At 43.3% G+C, this 16,063-nt stretch overlaps 1 protein-coding gene across 2 annotated transcripts in view; it reads left to right on the top strand.

Annotated features, from left to right (window-relative positions):
- LOC110494690 (A-type voltage-gated potassium channel KCND3-like) overlaps nucleotides 1–15,029 on the top strand; it is a 120,250-nt gene extending 105,221 nt beyond the window's left edge. The window contains exons 4-8 of one of the 2 annotated variants that reach the window (XM_021569982.3): nucleotides 4,891–4,995; nucleotides 8,115–8,147; nucleotides 8,668–8,760; nucleotides 11,729–11,982; nucleotides 13,285–15,029. In XM_021569982.3, the coding sequence (XP_021425657.3) occupies nucleotides 4,891–4,995; nucleotides 8,115–8,147; nucleotides 8,668–8,760; nucleotides 11,729–11,982; nucleotides 13,285–13,513 (714 nt within the window). In that variant the 3' untranslated portion in view covers nucleotides 13,514–15,029. The remainder of the gene's footprint in view (nucleotides 1–4,890; nucleotides 4,996–8,114; nucleotides 8,148–8,667; nucleotides 8,761–11,728; nucleotides 11,983–13,284) is intronic. The other variant, XM_021569984.3, reaches the window with a different exon arrangement.
- Nucleotides 15,030–16,063: the final 1,034 nt, after the last annotated feature.

Genomic DNA, 16,063 nt, shown 5'->3' with positions numbered 1-16,063 from the left:
GCCGTCAGGGCCAGAGAGAGACAGTGTGCCGTCAGGGCCAGAGAGAGACAGTGTGCCGTCAGGGCCATAGAGAGACAGTGTGCCGTCAGGGCCAGAGAGAGACAGTGTGCCGTCAGGGCCAGAGAGAGACAGTGTGCCGTCAGGGCCAGAGAGAGACAGTGTGCCGTCAGGGCCAGAGAGAGACAGTGTGCCGTCAGGGCCAGAGAGAGACAGTGTGCCGTCAGGGCCAGAGAGAGACAGTGTGCCGTCAGGGCCAGAGAGAGACAGTGTGCCGTCAGGGCCAGAGAGAGACAGTGTGCCGTCAGGGCCAGAGAGAGACAGTGTGCCGTCAGGGCCAGAGAGAGACAGTGTGCCGTCAGGGCCAGAGAGAGACAGTGTGCCGTCAGGGCCAGAGAGAGACAGTGTGCCGTCAGGGCCAGAGAGAGACAGTGTGCCGTCAGGGCCAGAGAGAGACAGTGTGCCGTCAGGGCCAGAGAGAGACAGTGTGCCGTCAGGGCCAGAGAGAGACAGTGTGCCGTCAGGGCCAGAGAGAGACAGTGTGCCGTCAGGGCCAGAGAGAGACAGTGTGCCGTCAGGGCCAGAGAGACAGTGTGCCATCAGGGCCAGAGAGAGACAGTGTGCCGTCAGGGCCAGAGAGAGACAGTGTGTCGTCAGGGCAAGAGAGACAGTGTGCCGTCAGGGCCAGAGAGAGCCAGTGTGTCGTCAGGGCCAGAGAGACAGTGTGTCGTCAGGGCCATAGAGAGACAGTGTGTCGTCAGGGCCAGAGAGACAGTGTGCCGTCAGGGCCAGAGAGAGACAGTGTGTCGTCAGGGCCAGAGAGAGACAGTGTGCCGTCAGGGCCAGAGAGAGACAGTGTGCCGTCAGGGCCAGAGAGAGACAGTGTGTCGTCAGGGCCAGAGAGACAGTGTGCCGTCAGGGCCAGAGAGAGACAGTGTGTCGTCAGGGCCAGAGAGACAGTGTGCCGTCAGGGCCAGAGAGAGACAGTGTGCCGTCAGGGCCAGAGAGACAGTGTGCCGTCAGGCGCAGAGAGAGACAGTGTGTCATCAGGGCCAGAGAGAGACAGTGTGCCGTCAGGGCCAGAGAGAGACAGTGTGCCATCAGGGCCAGAGAGAGACAGTGTGCCGTCAGGGCCAGAGAGAGACAGTGTGCCGTCAGGGCCAGAGAGAGACAGTGTGTTGTCAGGGCCAGAGAGACAGTGTGTCGTCAGGGCCAGAGAGACAGTGTGTCGTCAGGGCCAGAGAGAGACAGTGTGTCGTCAGGGCCAGAGAGAGACAGTGTGTCGTCAGGGCCAGAGAGACAGTGTGCCGTCAGGGCCAGAGAGAGACAGTGTGTCGTCAGGGCCAGAGAGACAGTGTGCCGTCAGGGCCAGAGAGAGACAGTGTGCCGTCAGGGCCAGAGAGAGACAGTGTGTCGTCGGGGCCAGAGAGACAGTGTGCCGTCAGGGCCAGAGAGAGACAGTGTGTTTCAGTGCCAGAGAGAGACAGTGTGTCGTCAGGGCCAGAGAGACAGTGTGTCGTCAGGGCCAGAGAGAGACGGTGTGTCGTCAGGGCCAGAGAGAGACAGTGTGCCGTCAGGGCCAGAGAGAGACAGTGTGCCGTCAGGGCCAGAGAGAGACAGTGTGTCTCAGTGCCAGAGAGAGACAGTGTGTTGTCAGGGCCAGAGAGAGACAGTGTGTCTCAGTGCCAGAGAGACAGTGTGCCGTCAGGGCCAGAGAGAGACAGTGTGCCGTCACGGCCAGAGAGAGACAGTGTGCCTCAGTGCATATCACCCATATTTCCAATGCCTCCTTTCAGTTAGATACTGCTCCAGTTTTTCATTTATTCATTTCAGTTTTTCCTACATCAACTGAAGCCTTTCATCAAGTAAAGCGAATGACATGAGACAGGCAGCCTGCTCACTTAAGTGACATGTCCTATATATCCCACTGTTCCCGGATCTGTTTGTGCTGTCTTGTCAATGACATAGGCTTTGGCAAGATAGTACAAACAGATCTGGGACCAGGCTACAGGTTCTGGCACAGTCACACATATCCACACGCTCTGTAATCCCCAAGGACAGCACAGGTTGTCTCACAGGTTGAATCACCAAACCTCTAAACCAGCAAATGGGTTTCATTACATCACAGGAGTCTTCTGGGAGAAGTGATGCTCCAACTCTTTTTCGGATTTCTAAAGTGTGTTTGTGCAAAGCGTTCGCTCGGATCAATGTAAAATAAATTACACTCACCTTGAACGATTGAAAAGCACATTAGACTGTTACAGTGCCGTTTGAAAGTATTCAGACCCCTTGACTTCTTGCACATTTTCTTACGTTACAGCCTTATTCTAATCTTGATTAAATAGTTTTTCTTCCTCATCAATCTACACACAATACCCCATCATCACAAAGCAAAACAGGATTTTTGATTTTTTTTGCTAATTTATATATTTAAAAAACAGATATCAAATGTATTCAGATCTTTTCAGACCTTTTACTCTGTACTTTGTTGAAGCACCTTTGGCAGCTATTACAGCCTCAATTATTTTTGGGTATGACGCTACAAGCTTGGCACACCTGTATTTGGGGAGTTTCTCCCATTCTTCTCTGCAGATCCTCTCAAGCTCTGACAGGTTGAATGGGGATGGTTTCTGCACAACTATTTTCATGTCTCTTCAAAGATGTTCGATCAGGTTCAAGTCCGTGCTCTTGGCTGGGCCACTCAAGGAAATTCAGAGACTTGCCCCGAAGCCACTCCTGCGTTGTCGTGGCTGTGTGCTTAGGGTCGTTGTCCTGTTGGAAGGTTGAACCTTAACCCCAGTCGGAGGTCCTGAGCGCTCTGGAGCAAGTTTTCATCAAGGAACTCTCTGTACTTTGCTCTGTTCATCTTTGCCTCTATCCTGACTAGTTTCCAAGTCCCTGCCACTGATAAAAACATCCCCAAACACCTCCATGCTTTACCGTAGTGATGCTGCCACCTCCATGCTTTACCGTAGTGATGGTGCCACCTCCATGCTTTACCGTAGTGATGCTGCCACCTCCATGCTTTACCGTAGTGATGGTGCCACCTCCATGCTTTACCGTAGTGATGGTGCCACCTCCATGCTTTACCGTAGTGATGGTGCCACCTCCATGCTTTACCGTAGTGATGGTGCCACCTCCATGCTTAACCGTAGTGATGCTGCCACCTCCATGCTTTACCGTAGTGATGGTGCCAGGTTTCCTGCAGATGTGACACTTTACATTCAGACCAGAGAATCTTGTTGCTCATGGTCTGAGAGTCTTTAGGTGCTATTTGGCAAACTCCAAGCGGGCTTTTACTGAGGAGGGGCTTCCGACTGGCCGCTCTACTATAAAGGCCTGATTGGTGGAGTGCTGCAGAGATGGTTGTCCTTCTGGAAAGTTCTCCCATCTCCACACAGGAACTCTAGAGCTTTGTCACCTCCCTGACCAAGGCCCTTTTCCCCCGATTGCTCAGTTTGGCCAGGAGGCCAGCTCAAGAATGATCAATGGAAACAGGATGCACCTGAGCTCAATTTCAACCTTTATTTTTTTAAATCCATTTTAGAATATGGCTGTAACTTAACAAAATGTGGAAAAAGTCAAGGGGTCTGAATACTTTCCAAAGGTAGTCACTTGAATATCACCTTTTTTTTTTCTCTGTCAGATGTCCTCTGTGATCTCGATGTACTTTTTTATTAACCAATAACTTGACTTATGATTCCGTCATAGAGATGGAGAATGAATCAAAACGACAATATATAAAGAGACTATGAGAGGAAAACCTGCTGCTTTAGCTACAAGGGAGACTGGGGCTGAAGGAGACTGGGGAGAGGGAGACTGGGGAGAGGGAGACTGGGGCTGAAGGAGACTGGGGAGAGGGAGACTGGGGAGAGGGAGACTGGGGCTGAAGGAGACTGGGGAGAGGGAGACTGGGGAGAGGGAGACTGGGGCTGAAGGAGACTGGGGAGAGGGAGACTGGGGAGAGGGAGACTGGGGAGAGGGAGACTGGGGCTGAAGGAGACTGGGGCTGAAGGAGACTGGGGAGAGGGAGACTGGGGAGAGGGAGACTGGGGCTGAAGGAGACTGGGGAGAGGGAGACTGGGGAGAGGGAGACTGGGGAGAGGGAGACTGGGGAGAGGGAGACTGGGGCTGAAGGAGACTGGGGAGAGGGAGACTGGGGAGAGGGAGACTGGGGCTGAAGGAGACTGGGGAGAGGGAGACTGGGGAGAGGGAGACTGGGGCTGAAGGAGACTTCGGAGAGGGAGACTGGGGCTGAAGGAGACTGGGGAGAGGGAGACTGGGGAGAGGGAGACTGGGGCTGAAGGATAGCTTGATTCATTGTGATATGAACAGGACTGAAAAAAGAGATGAATCACCTACATTTACCTGTACTTACTGTATAGTAGTTTCATAAGTCACAGACACACCAAGATCAAGGAAAGATCTCTAGGATTTAGAACAAGAGAGAACTTTTGAAGTCCTGCATGGATTGACAGACTCAAAACTCACCTACCATAATGTCCTTCATCATGCTCTTCATCATCTTTATCACCATTTCAATGTTTGTACACTGATTGGCAGCAAGTTTTAATTGCTTATTTTTAATTTCCATCTACAATTAGCTTCTGTTTTTCTTTTTTTGTGTATAGTTATTCCTCACCAAGGATCCATTGGAAGTGCCTCAGTATCCTACTAAAAACAGAAATTGCACTAACATGAAATAGATCATAATAGCTAACATGAAATAGATCGAACCATAGGAAACTCTAAACCCTTTCAAGCCATAATAATACGAGTCATCATTTTACATCATCCAGGGAAGGGGTGATGAGGCTGCACATTCTCAACATTAGATGATAAGACATTTCTCATCCTTGTCTGGTTCTGACACGTTAACCTCTCCCCACACAGAAAGCCAGACTGGCCAGGATAAGAATAGCCCAGGCGGGCAGCTCCTGCACGGGATTCCTTCAGAGCAAACGCAACGACCTCCTCAACGACCTGCTGGAGCTCACGGTAAGCCTCCCATTTGACCTCTGAGGTCCCAAGACTGCATTAGCCCACTGAGCTAAAGGACCCAGTCCTAGTTTGAAATATACACATGTCACCAACTAGGTTTGAACCCAGGATGTGTGCACCAAGTGGTGAATACCACAAGGCTGAGTTAGCCCGCTGAGCTAAAGCTCAAGCATGTCTGTTTTAGTGCTCTCTGCTGTCTGTGTTAGTGCTCTCTACTGTCTGTGTTAGTGCTCTCTGCTGTCTGTGTTAGTACTCTCTGCTGTCAGTTTTAGTGCTCTCTGCTGTCTGTTTTAGTCCTCTCTATTGTCAGTTTTAGTGCTCTCTGCTGTCTGTTTTAGTGCTCTCTGCTGTCTGTTTTAGTCCTCTCTATTGTCAGTTTTAGTGCTCTCTACTGTCTGTGTTAGTGCTCTCTGCTGTCTGTGTTAGTACTCTCTGCTGTCTGTTTTAGTACTCTCTGCTGTCTGTGTTAGTACTCTCTGCTGTCTGTTTTAGTGCTCTCTGCTGTCAGTTTTAGTACTCTCTGCTGTCTGTTTTAGTACTCTCTGCTGTCTGTGTTAGTACTCTCTGCTGTCTGTTTTAGTGCTCTTTGCTGTCAGTTTTAGTGCTCTCTGCTGTCAGTTTTAGTGCTCTCTGCTGTCAGTTTTAGTGCTCTCTGCTGTCTGTGTTAGTGCTCTCTGCTATCAGTTTTAGTGCTCTCTGCTGTCTGTTTTAGTCCTCTCTATTGTCAGTTTTAGTGCTCTCTGCTGTCTGTTTTAGTGCTCTCTGCTGTCTTTTTTAGTGCTCTCTGCTGTCTGTTTTAGTGCTCTCTGCTGTCTGTTTTAGTGCTCTCTGATGTCAGTTTTAGTGCTCTCTGCTGTCAGTTTTAGTGCTCTCTATTGTCAGTTTTAGTGCTCTCTATTGTCAGTTTTCGTTCTCTGCTGTCTGCTTTAGTGCTCTCTGCTGTCTGTTTTAGTGCTCTCTGCTGTCAGTTTTAGTGCTCTCTATTGTCAGTTTTAGTGCTCTCTGCTGTCTGTTTTAGTGCTCTCTGCTGTCTGTTTTAGCTCTCTGCTGTCAGTTTTAGTGCTCTCGGCTGTCTGTTTTAGTGCTCTCTGCTGTCTGTTTTAGCTCTCTGCTGTCAGTTTTAGTGCTCTCTGCTGTCAGTTTTAGTGCTCTCTGCTGTCAGTTTTAGTGCTCTCTGCTGTCAGTTTTAGCTCTCTCTGTTGTCTTGTGTCTTCTTTCAGTTCACAAGTCTGTTGTGTCTTGTTTTCCAGGTAATGAAGCCTAGTCAGGCATGTTGTCTTCTCTGTAGCCCTAATTAAACATGGTCAGACGGGAAAAGGAAAACTGTTATTGTGTTTGTGTCACTCTTTGTTATTGTCCATGAATGTGCTGGCTGCTACATTGAAAGATTACAGTAGCAAATGGCTCTAAATTATGCCATCGATTTAGAAGGCTTTAGTATGCATTGTGGGCTGTTGTAGGATAAATTAAATTATATTGGTATTAATGTTATGGGATGAATTGAAATATGGTAGTAATCATGTTGTGGGAGAAATTAAATGATAGCGGTGCATCACAGCAGGCATTTATGGACAAATGTTCCATATCTCTTCACTTCTTCACCATTTAGGGAGCGGTGGATGGATTACCATAATAAATGGCACAGACTGACATGACTGGCATTCTATCAGCAACACTCTGGTTAACTGTGGCAAGGCCTGAAATCCCTCTATGGCTACTGGGCTCCTGAGTGGCGCAGCAGTCTAAGGCACTGCATCTCAGTGCAAGAGGTGTCAATGCAGTTTCTGGTTCACATCTGGCTGTGATTGGGAGTCCTGTAGGGCGGTGCACAACTGGCCCAGTGTTTTCTGGGTTTGGATGGTGGAAAGGCTGTCATTGTAAATAAGACTTTATTCTTAACTGACTTGCCTAGTTAAATAAAGGTTACATTAAAAATAAATACTGTGTAATAGACTTGGAGCACAAAGTGCATGTGCGTTTAGGAAGAGCAAAAAGTATGATAGAAAGCTGAAGCATTCAGAGGCTTCATTTAGTTAGTTGTTTTACTGTGGCTGTGATACGGCTGCCAGCGCTCTGGCACTTTGAATTACTGTCATGTCACCGCAGTCAGTCAGTGCTGTGTGGGCACACATACTGTAGCTGGAAGAAGAACTGGCAAACTCTGTCCTCTACACATTTTGGGAAGATTGTCTCCCCTTGTGGTTTTTCTCAGTCAGATGACAAGCTTTGTTTGGTTTTATCTTCTTGGTAATTTGTTTGCTAGTACCCCACACATCAACAAGCAAAAGAAACTCACAGGAGATAGGCTATACTTCCAGATGAATTCACCCAACTGAAAAACCTTCATAGAGTAATCCTTCAAAGGAATGCTGTGTTAACTGTCCACTGAACTGACTGTGTGTGAAATTTGAATGAGAGTAAATGGAACAGATCTCTGTTGATCGAGACAAAAGTATTTCCAGCTATTGTGCAATGTTGTGCCTAGCACCATTTGTTACAAACAGGAGGTATGTCTGCATATTCTTGTTAAAATGTGTTTTACTGTAATTGTTGTTGAAACAGTTCAATGTTTAACTGCTAGATCAAGTTATGTTTCATGAAAATTGTAGAGAATGGGGGGCCTCCCGAGTGGCGCATCACTACAGACCTGGGTTCGATCCCAGGCTGTGTCACAACCAGCCGTGACCGGGAGTCCCATAGGGCAACGCACAATTGGCTCAGCGTCGTCCAGGTTAGGGGAGGGTTTGGCCGGGAGTGCTTTACTTAGCTCATCGCGCTCTAGCGACTCCTTGTGGCGGGTCGGGCGCCTGCAGGCTGACTTTGGTCATCAGTTGAACGGTGTTTCCTCCAGGTTAAGCAGGCAGGTGTTAAGAAGCGCGGTTTGGCGGGTCATGTTACAGAGGACGCATGACTCGACCTTCGCCTCTCCCGACCCCGTTGGGGAGTTGCAGCAATGAGACAAGATCGCAATTGGATATCACGAAATTGGGGAGAAAAAGGGGGTAAAATACAAACAAAAAATATTGTAAAGAAATTGATCCATATGAGAAGTAAAGCCATTTCTGTCTTCATTTTTTTCTGTCGCTGTCTCTTCTCTCCTCTTCAACTCTCTGAAGCAACAACCTTACAAGCAAAACAATATCCACGAGGTATTTAATCAGCCATCACATGAGGTTACAATGAAAAACTACACATGCAACATCCTCAATCCACTTGAATTCTGTCAGCAAAGACTAATCTTAACCCTACCAGTCTGGTAGATATTGATAATGAGACAAAATGCCTTGAGCTCAATTGGCTAATCCACACACTTGTACCATTGTACAGATGTAGGATCTTAATTAGATCACTCTTTTGTTGTTGATAATTTTCCTGCAGACTTGTTGTGTATTTGAGGTTTAAAAAGGCTTCTAAATCTAGCTATTTCCATGTTAAAATTTTAGACTTGATTTGCTCAAACGAAAAATGTATCAACCCTAAAAAGAAATGTGTTAATTATAATCCACATAATAATTTGTGTTTCCTGTTGCTGCAGGATTATTTTCCTGCTGTAGCAGATTGACTCAAATTAAGATGCTACATCTGTATGCCATGTATGTGACTGTTAAAAATGTTTGTATTGTATGTTTTTCTATGTGTTTTTGTGTGTTTCTGTGTGTCTCCACTAAGGGCTCAGACGATGAGGAACTGCTGCTCAGCAAGAGCATGTCATTATTAGAGAGTCAACACCACCATCTATTGCACTGTCTGGAGAAGACCACTGTGAGTCTCTAGTCCAACCATACTATATGACGAGAAAACCATACTCTAACCATACTCTAACATACTATATGACTACAAAATCATAATATAACCATACTCTAACATACTGTATGACTAGAAAACCATACTCTAACATAGTCTGGCTAGAAAACCATACTCTAACCATATTCTAACATACTCAATGACTAGAAAACCATACTCTAACATATTCTATGCCTAGAAAACCATACTCTAACCATATTCTAACATACTCAATGAATAGAAAACCATACTCTAACCATATTCTAACATACTCAATGAATAGAAAACCCTACTCTAACCATATTCTAACATACTCAATGACTAGAAAACCATACTCTAACCATATTCTAACATACTCAATGAATAGAAAACCCTACTCTAACCATATTCTAACATACTCAATGACTAGAAAACCATACTCTAACCATATTCTAACATACTCAATGACTAGAAAACCATACTCTAACCATATTCTAACATACTCAATGACTAGAAAACCATACTCTAACATATTCTATGCCTAGAAAACCATACTCTAACCATATTCTAACATACTCAATGAATAGAAAACCATACTCTAACCATATTCTAACATACTCAATGAATAGAAAACCATACTCTAACCATATTCTAACATACTCAATGACTAGAAAACCATACTCTAACCATATTCTAACATACTCAATGACTAGAAAACCATACTCTAACCATATTCTAACATACTCAATGACTAGAAAACCATACTCTAACCATATTCTAACATACTCAATGACTAGAAAACCATACTCTAACCATATTCTAACATACTCAATGACTAGAAAACCATACTCTAACCATATTCTAACATACTCAATGAATAGAAAACCATACTCTAACCATATTCTAACATACTCAATGACTAGAAAACCATACTCTAACCATATTCTAACATACTCAATGACTAGAAAACCATACTCTAACCCAGGGCTCTCTAATTCTGTTCCTGGAGAGCTACAGTCCTGTAGTTTATTTTGCTCCAACTCTGATCTAGTTACAACTGGAGTTAGAGCAAAAACCTACAGGAGGGTATTTTTCCGGAAACAGGGTTGGAGAGCCATGCGTCTAACCATACTCTAATATACTCTATGACTAGAAAACCATAGTCTAGCCATACTCTGGCATATTTGTCAGGATTCCTCTGTAAAAAATGTTTCATGATAAATATAGTTTTATTCGTTATTCAAATAAAGGAAACATTTTATCCAATGTTGTTATCGAGAGGAGTTGACATGCCCCACACCTTATAACTATTCTGTCACCATATAAACCTAATGACAACTAGTATGTCACCATATAAACCTAATGACAACTATTCTGTCACCGTATAAACCTAATGACAACTATTCTGTCACCATATAAACCTCATAACAACTATTCTGTCACGATATAAACCTAATAACAACTATTCTGTCACTATATAAACAACTATTATGTCACCATATAAACCTCATAACAACTATTCTGTCACGATATAAACCTAATAACAACTATTCTGTCACCATATAAACGTAATGACAACTATTCTGTCACCATATAAACCTAATGATAACTATTCTGTCACCATATAAACCTAATGACAACTATTCTGTCACCATATAAACCTAATAACAACTATTCTATCACTATATAAACAACTATTATGTCACCATATAAACCTAATGACAACTATTCTGTCACCATATAAACCTAATGACAACTATTCTGTCACCATATAAACCTAATGACAACTATTCTGTCACCGTATAAACCTAATGACAACTATTTTATCACTATTTAACCTAATAACAACTATGTCGCTATATAAACCTAATGACAACTATTCTGTCACTATGTAAACCTAATGACAACTATTCTATAACTATTTAACCTAATAACAACTATTCTATAACTATTTAACCTCATAACAACTATTCCATAACTATTTAACCTCATAACAACTATTATGTCACCATATAAACCTAATGACAACTATTCTGTCACCATATAAACCTAATTACAACTATTCTGTCACTATATAAACCTAATAACAACTATTCTGTCACTATATAAACAACTATTATGTCACTATATAAACAACTATTATGTCACTATATAAACCTTATAACAACTATTATGTCACTATATAAACAACTATTATGTCACTATATAAACCTAATAACAGCTATTCTGTCACTATTTAACCTAATAACTATTCTGTCACTATATAAAACTAATGACAACTATTCTATCACTATTTAACCTAATAACTATTCTGTCACCATATAAACCTAATAACAGCTATTCTATCACTATTTAACCTAATAACTATTCTGTCACTACATAAACCTAATGCCAACTATTCTATCACTGTTTAACCTAATAACAACTATTCTGTCACCATATAAACCTAATGACAACTATTCTATCACTATATAAACAACTATTATGTCACCATATAAACCTAATGACAACTATTCTGTCACCATATAAACCTAATGACAACTATTCTGTCACCATATAAACCTAATGACAACTATTTTATCACTATTTAACCTAATAACAACTATGTCGCTATATAAACCTAATGACAACTATTCTGTCACCGTATAAACCTAATGACAACTATTTTATCACTATTTAACCTAATAACAACTATGTCGCTATATAAACCTAATGACAACTATTCTGTCACTATGTAAACCTAATGACAACTATTCTATAACTATTTAACCTAATAACAACTATTCTATAACTATTTAACCTCATAACAACTATTCCATAATTATTTAACCTCATAACAACTATTATGTCACCATATAAACCTAATGACAACTATTCTGTCACTATATAAACCTAATATATTCACATCTATAGGGTGAATATGTAATCGAGTGAGCAGCATCTGTCTTTTAATGTCACTCCTCTGCAGGCCCATGAGTTTATGGATGAGCAGCTGTATGAACAGAACTGTCTGGAGACCACGGTCCAGAGCTACACCTCCCGTAGCCCCTCCCTCTCCAGCCAGGACAGGCCCATAGGCACCTGCTGTACCCGCCGGGTGAAGAGGAGCTCCCCCCTGCCCAACTCCAGCATGCCCCTCCAGCCCAGCCATCAGCATGGGCCGCTACAGGAGCTCAGCGCCCTCCGCATCCAGTGCGGGGACAAGCTACCCCCCACCACCAGGTTAGCGACTGCAGGCAGCCAGGCACAGGGAGACAGGTTGAATACGCTCTTGGCATCTTTTTAAAGTTATCCAAAGTGTTTGACACGGTTGATCATGGAAATATTACTTTAGAAATTGCATTATTACGGTTTTCATGATTATACATATAATTGGATATATAGTTATGTTTATTATAGAGAACAATTTGTTTAGTCAAATGGCTGTGCATCTACCATGGCCAAGATATCCTGCGGTGTGCCACAGGCAGTGGTGGATTTAGGTATAGGTGACATGGGCAGACACCCAGGGAGTCATCTTGCCTGGGGCGGCACGGGGCGCCTGCACCAAAAAAATCTGAATGGTGGGGGGGGGGAGCCATACAAGCTAGAACCGCCACTGGCCACAGGTTTCGATAATTTCGATTCCTAAGATATATCAATGATCTTGCTGCTGTGTCTCCTACTCTACTTTACATTCTCTTTTCTGATGATACCAATTTGATTTTATCACACAACCATTTTTATTCACTAATTAATGAAGCCAACTCAGGTATGGACACATTTTCTGAATGGTTCCAGATAAACAGATGATCTTTAAATGTTAAAAGGAAAGTCCTGCTTTATTGTATTCACTAGTAAGAATAAGAATTAAAACATTTTTTTTAAACAAGTCACATCCACTAGAGTTCTAAGTGATGAAAAATGATCATGGAAAGATCATATTCAATTTGTCAGTAGCAAAGTGATGAAATCTGTTGGTATCATCAGAAAGATTAGTGGTTTGGTACATCAGGCTTGCTTCCTAACTCTATACTTTTGCTTAATTTACCCATCTCTCATTTACTGTAATATTGTCTGGGCCGGTACATTTTTTTTGTTCGTATTGTACGTTCCTGCACACCGTTTTACCAGTTTTTTATCTGTACTGTTTTGTCTTTCACTTATTTTCTTTGGTGTGAATAAATAAAACCTAAACCCTATCCATTGCAGGTTGTATTCAATCCAAGTTTCCTCTCCTTAGGCACAGGTCCACAATCAACTTTAACTGGACTTAGCTGATCTTAAATCATGGTGCAACTTCATCATACTCGGCACAGACATGCGTCATGCACACATGGAGTCCCCATAGAAAACACTAGATGGCGGTGCAGGGTTGTATCTAGCACTTTTGTTACAAGTTGTTGGGCCATTTGTAAAAGTACAGTACTTTTACAGTATTATTCCACCCTCTCCCTCTGTCTGACTGTCTCTCTCTATCTTTCTTACTCTGTCTTTCTCTCTCTCTCTTGCTCTCTATACTCTCTGTCTCTCTCTCTCTCTCAGTCGCTCTAGTCTCAACATGAAGACAGACGAGGTGGGTCTGTTCAACTGCAAGGGCGGTCAGATCACCACGGCGATCATCAGCATCCCCACGCCCCACTCTGCCACCCCGGACGGGGACGGTCTTCACGGACCCCCCCAGCGCAGACCCCCTCCTCCCCCCACCGGCCCAGAGGCCGCCAGTATTAACACCACAGCCAGCTCCACTGTCTTCAAAGTGTCCGCTCTGTGACTGTGTGACTCACCCACTCGACAGACTGACTGAGCAGGAGGAGAGGTGAAGAGAGGCTTTCACTAGAACTCTACCTTGAAGGACCCCTGTCGCCCGTTTCAGAGATAGAGAAATGGGAGAGAACTCCCCGTGTACCAAGGAGTATACAGCCTTTTAGGCAGCAAGGGGATAGGCTATACTGAGTGAAATGCTGCACGTCAGCTGATGGTAGAGTAGGCTACGATATGCCATTTTCCTAAAACGGGCCAGTATGTGTGCATTTTGGGATTATGACAGGACAAAGGAAGTCACTGTGTCTTTGTGCACTTCGCACCTACATATTATTGTTTTGATCTGCCTACAGCTAAACCCTGAATGTCTGAAAGATGAGGATGAAGACACCTATCAATGTTTTAACTTTAGGTTGTTAGGTCTTCTTTATGTTTTGTGTTGTCTTATCTATTTTCCGTGTGTGTGAGTGTGTGTGTGTGTGTGTGTGTGTGTGTGTGTGTGTGTGTGTCTGTGTGTGTGTGTGTGTGTGTGTGTGCGTGTGTGTGTGTGTGGTACTTTTATGAAATGTTCATATTTTAGTGGGTTATAACCTTACATTTCCATCTATCCACAATGTCCTTAAAATCTAAACAACATAAATGCCTACTAGTACTCTGACAAATGTTCCATCAGACACGCTACAGTACTGCTGCTTTCCCAAATCTGTCTCTCTCTCTCTCGCTATCTCTCTGTCTCTCTCTCTCTCCCTTGCTCTCACTCGTTCTCTCTCAATTTCAATTTAAGGGGCGTTATTGGCATGGGAAACATATGTTTACATTGCCAAAGCAAGTGAAATGGATAAACAAACGTGAAATAAACAATAAAAAGTGAACAGTAAATATTACACAAGTCCTCTCTCTCTCTGTCTCTCTCTCTGTCTCTCACTATCGCTCCCTCTATCGCTCTCTCTATATCTCCCTCTCCCTCGCTCTATCTCTGTCTCTCTCTCTTTCTCTTCCAAACTGTCTTCATGTTTAAGACTTTAGCAGTTTAGTTGTTGTTGTTTCAGTTCAAGACAGTATAATCACCATGGCAACAATGAATGTCCATGTCAATGCCCTACTGTGATGTGAACAGGCCTCCTCTACATGTTACATTAACTGTTGTCCGTTGGAGGTCCATGCTGTAGGTGCCTGGTGTTTTGGAATAGCTTGTGACTACTTGCCAAGATGTGCTACAGTAAAATTATAACAGATAAACAAGTATTTTGTTTTCATTTTTTTGTGTAAATTATTATTTTACTCTGTAGGTTTTTGAATAATGAAAATGAAAATACCATGTACCATTCAAGGTATCTGTATGTTTTTGTATTGACTTTGTGTACTCAGCCATGTGGTAGACAGAGGTAAGGACATACTGTCATAAAATCGCCACCTAATCCATTGTTGTGAGTCAATATGTAATGTGGATGTTAAAAATAGATGTTTTAACATGTTGACCATGTCACGTGAAAAGATTAGTAAAGTTCATATCAATGGGTTACTACAAACACCTATCTATTGGAGGGTGGTTCTTAACAATCCCAATGTGTCTCCATGCTGGTTGAGGCCTTGTCACATTTACCACACCCTTTAAAGAACGCTGTTCACTCATCTGGTTAACAACTGGGTCCATAATGTTTAATGTGTAGGAGTTTTTCCTGGTCATATGAGCTGACCAAGCTGTCCAAGGGCTCTATTCAGTGTGTATCGCTGAACTGTTAAATGATTGACATCTGTGAAAGTCATTTCCGATTGAGCCGACATGCAGCGTTTACAGTGAATTAAGTCTTCACGGACATTGCCTTTAATTGTCAATCGCGCTATAAAGCTGAACTTCCGCGATACGGATTGAATAGAGCCCAAGTTATAGTCTATGACTAGGGCATGGAGTTTTTCATTTGCCCAAGTAATGTGAATTCAACAGTAGACCTAGTACACATTCTGTGTACTGTTTCATGCTTAGCGAGGGCATCGAGATTACAAAGCTAACCTCTACAGAAAGCAGTGATGAAGTCTCATTCCTGTCTTGTGATGGGAAGATAATGGACACATTTATCCACCTGAGACAGAATGGAAAAGGTCGCTTGTCAAAAAGTCTTTGTGTTGTCGTTTGTTTCCTCCTTAGGTTTGGGTCTTTTTTAATCAAGTTTTTCTGTCTGCTCCTATTCTCTGTTTTTCTGTCTGCTCCGTATTCTGTTTTTCTGTCTGCTCCGTATTCTGTTTTTCTGTCTGCTCCGTATTCTGGTTTTCTGTCTGCTCCGTATTCTGTTTTTCTGTCTGCTCCGTGCTCTCTGATTTTCTGTCTGCTCCGTATTCTCTGTTTTTCTGTCTGCTCCGTATTCTGTTTTTCTGTCTGCTCCGTATTCTGTTTTTCTGTCTGCTCCGTATTCTCTGTTTTTCTGTCTGCTCTGTATTCTCTGTTTTTCTGTCTGCTACGTATTCTCTGTTTTTCTGTCTGCTCCGTATTCTGTTTTTCTGTCTGCTCTGTATTCTCTGTTTTTCTGTCTGCTCTGTATTCTCTGTTTTTCTGTCTGCTCCG

Source organism: Oncorhynchus mykiss, chromosome 17, assembly GCF_057628025.1.
Source record: "Oncorhynchus mykiss isolate SJ-2025 chromosome 17, ASM5762802v1, whole genome shotgun sequence".
NCBI classification, from domain to species: Eukaryota; Metazoa; Chordata; class Actinopteri; order Salmoniformes; family Salmonidae; genus Oncorhynchus; species Oncorhynchus mykiss.
This window is presented reverse-complemented; position numbering and strand designations above follow the sequence as displayed.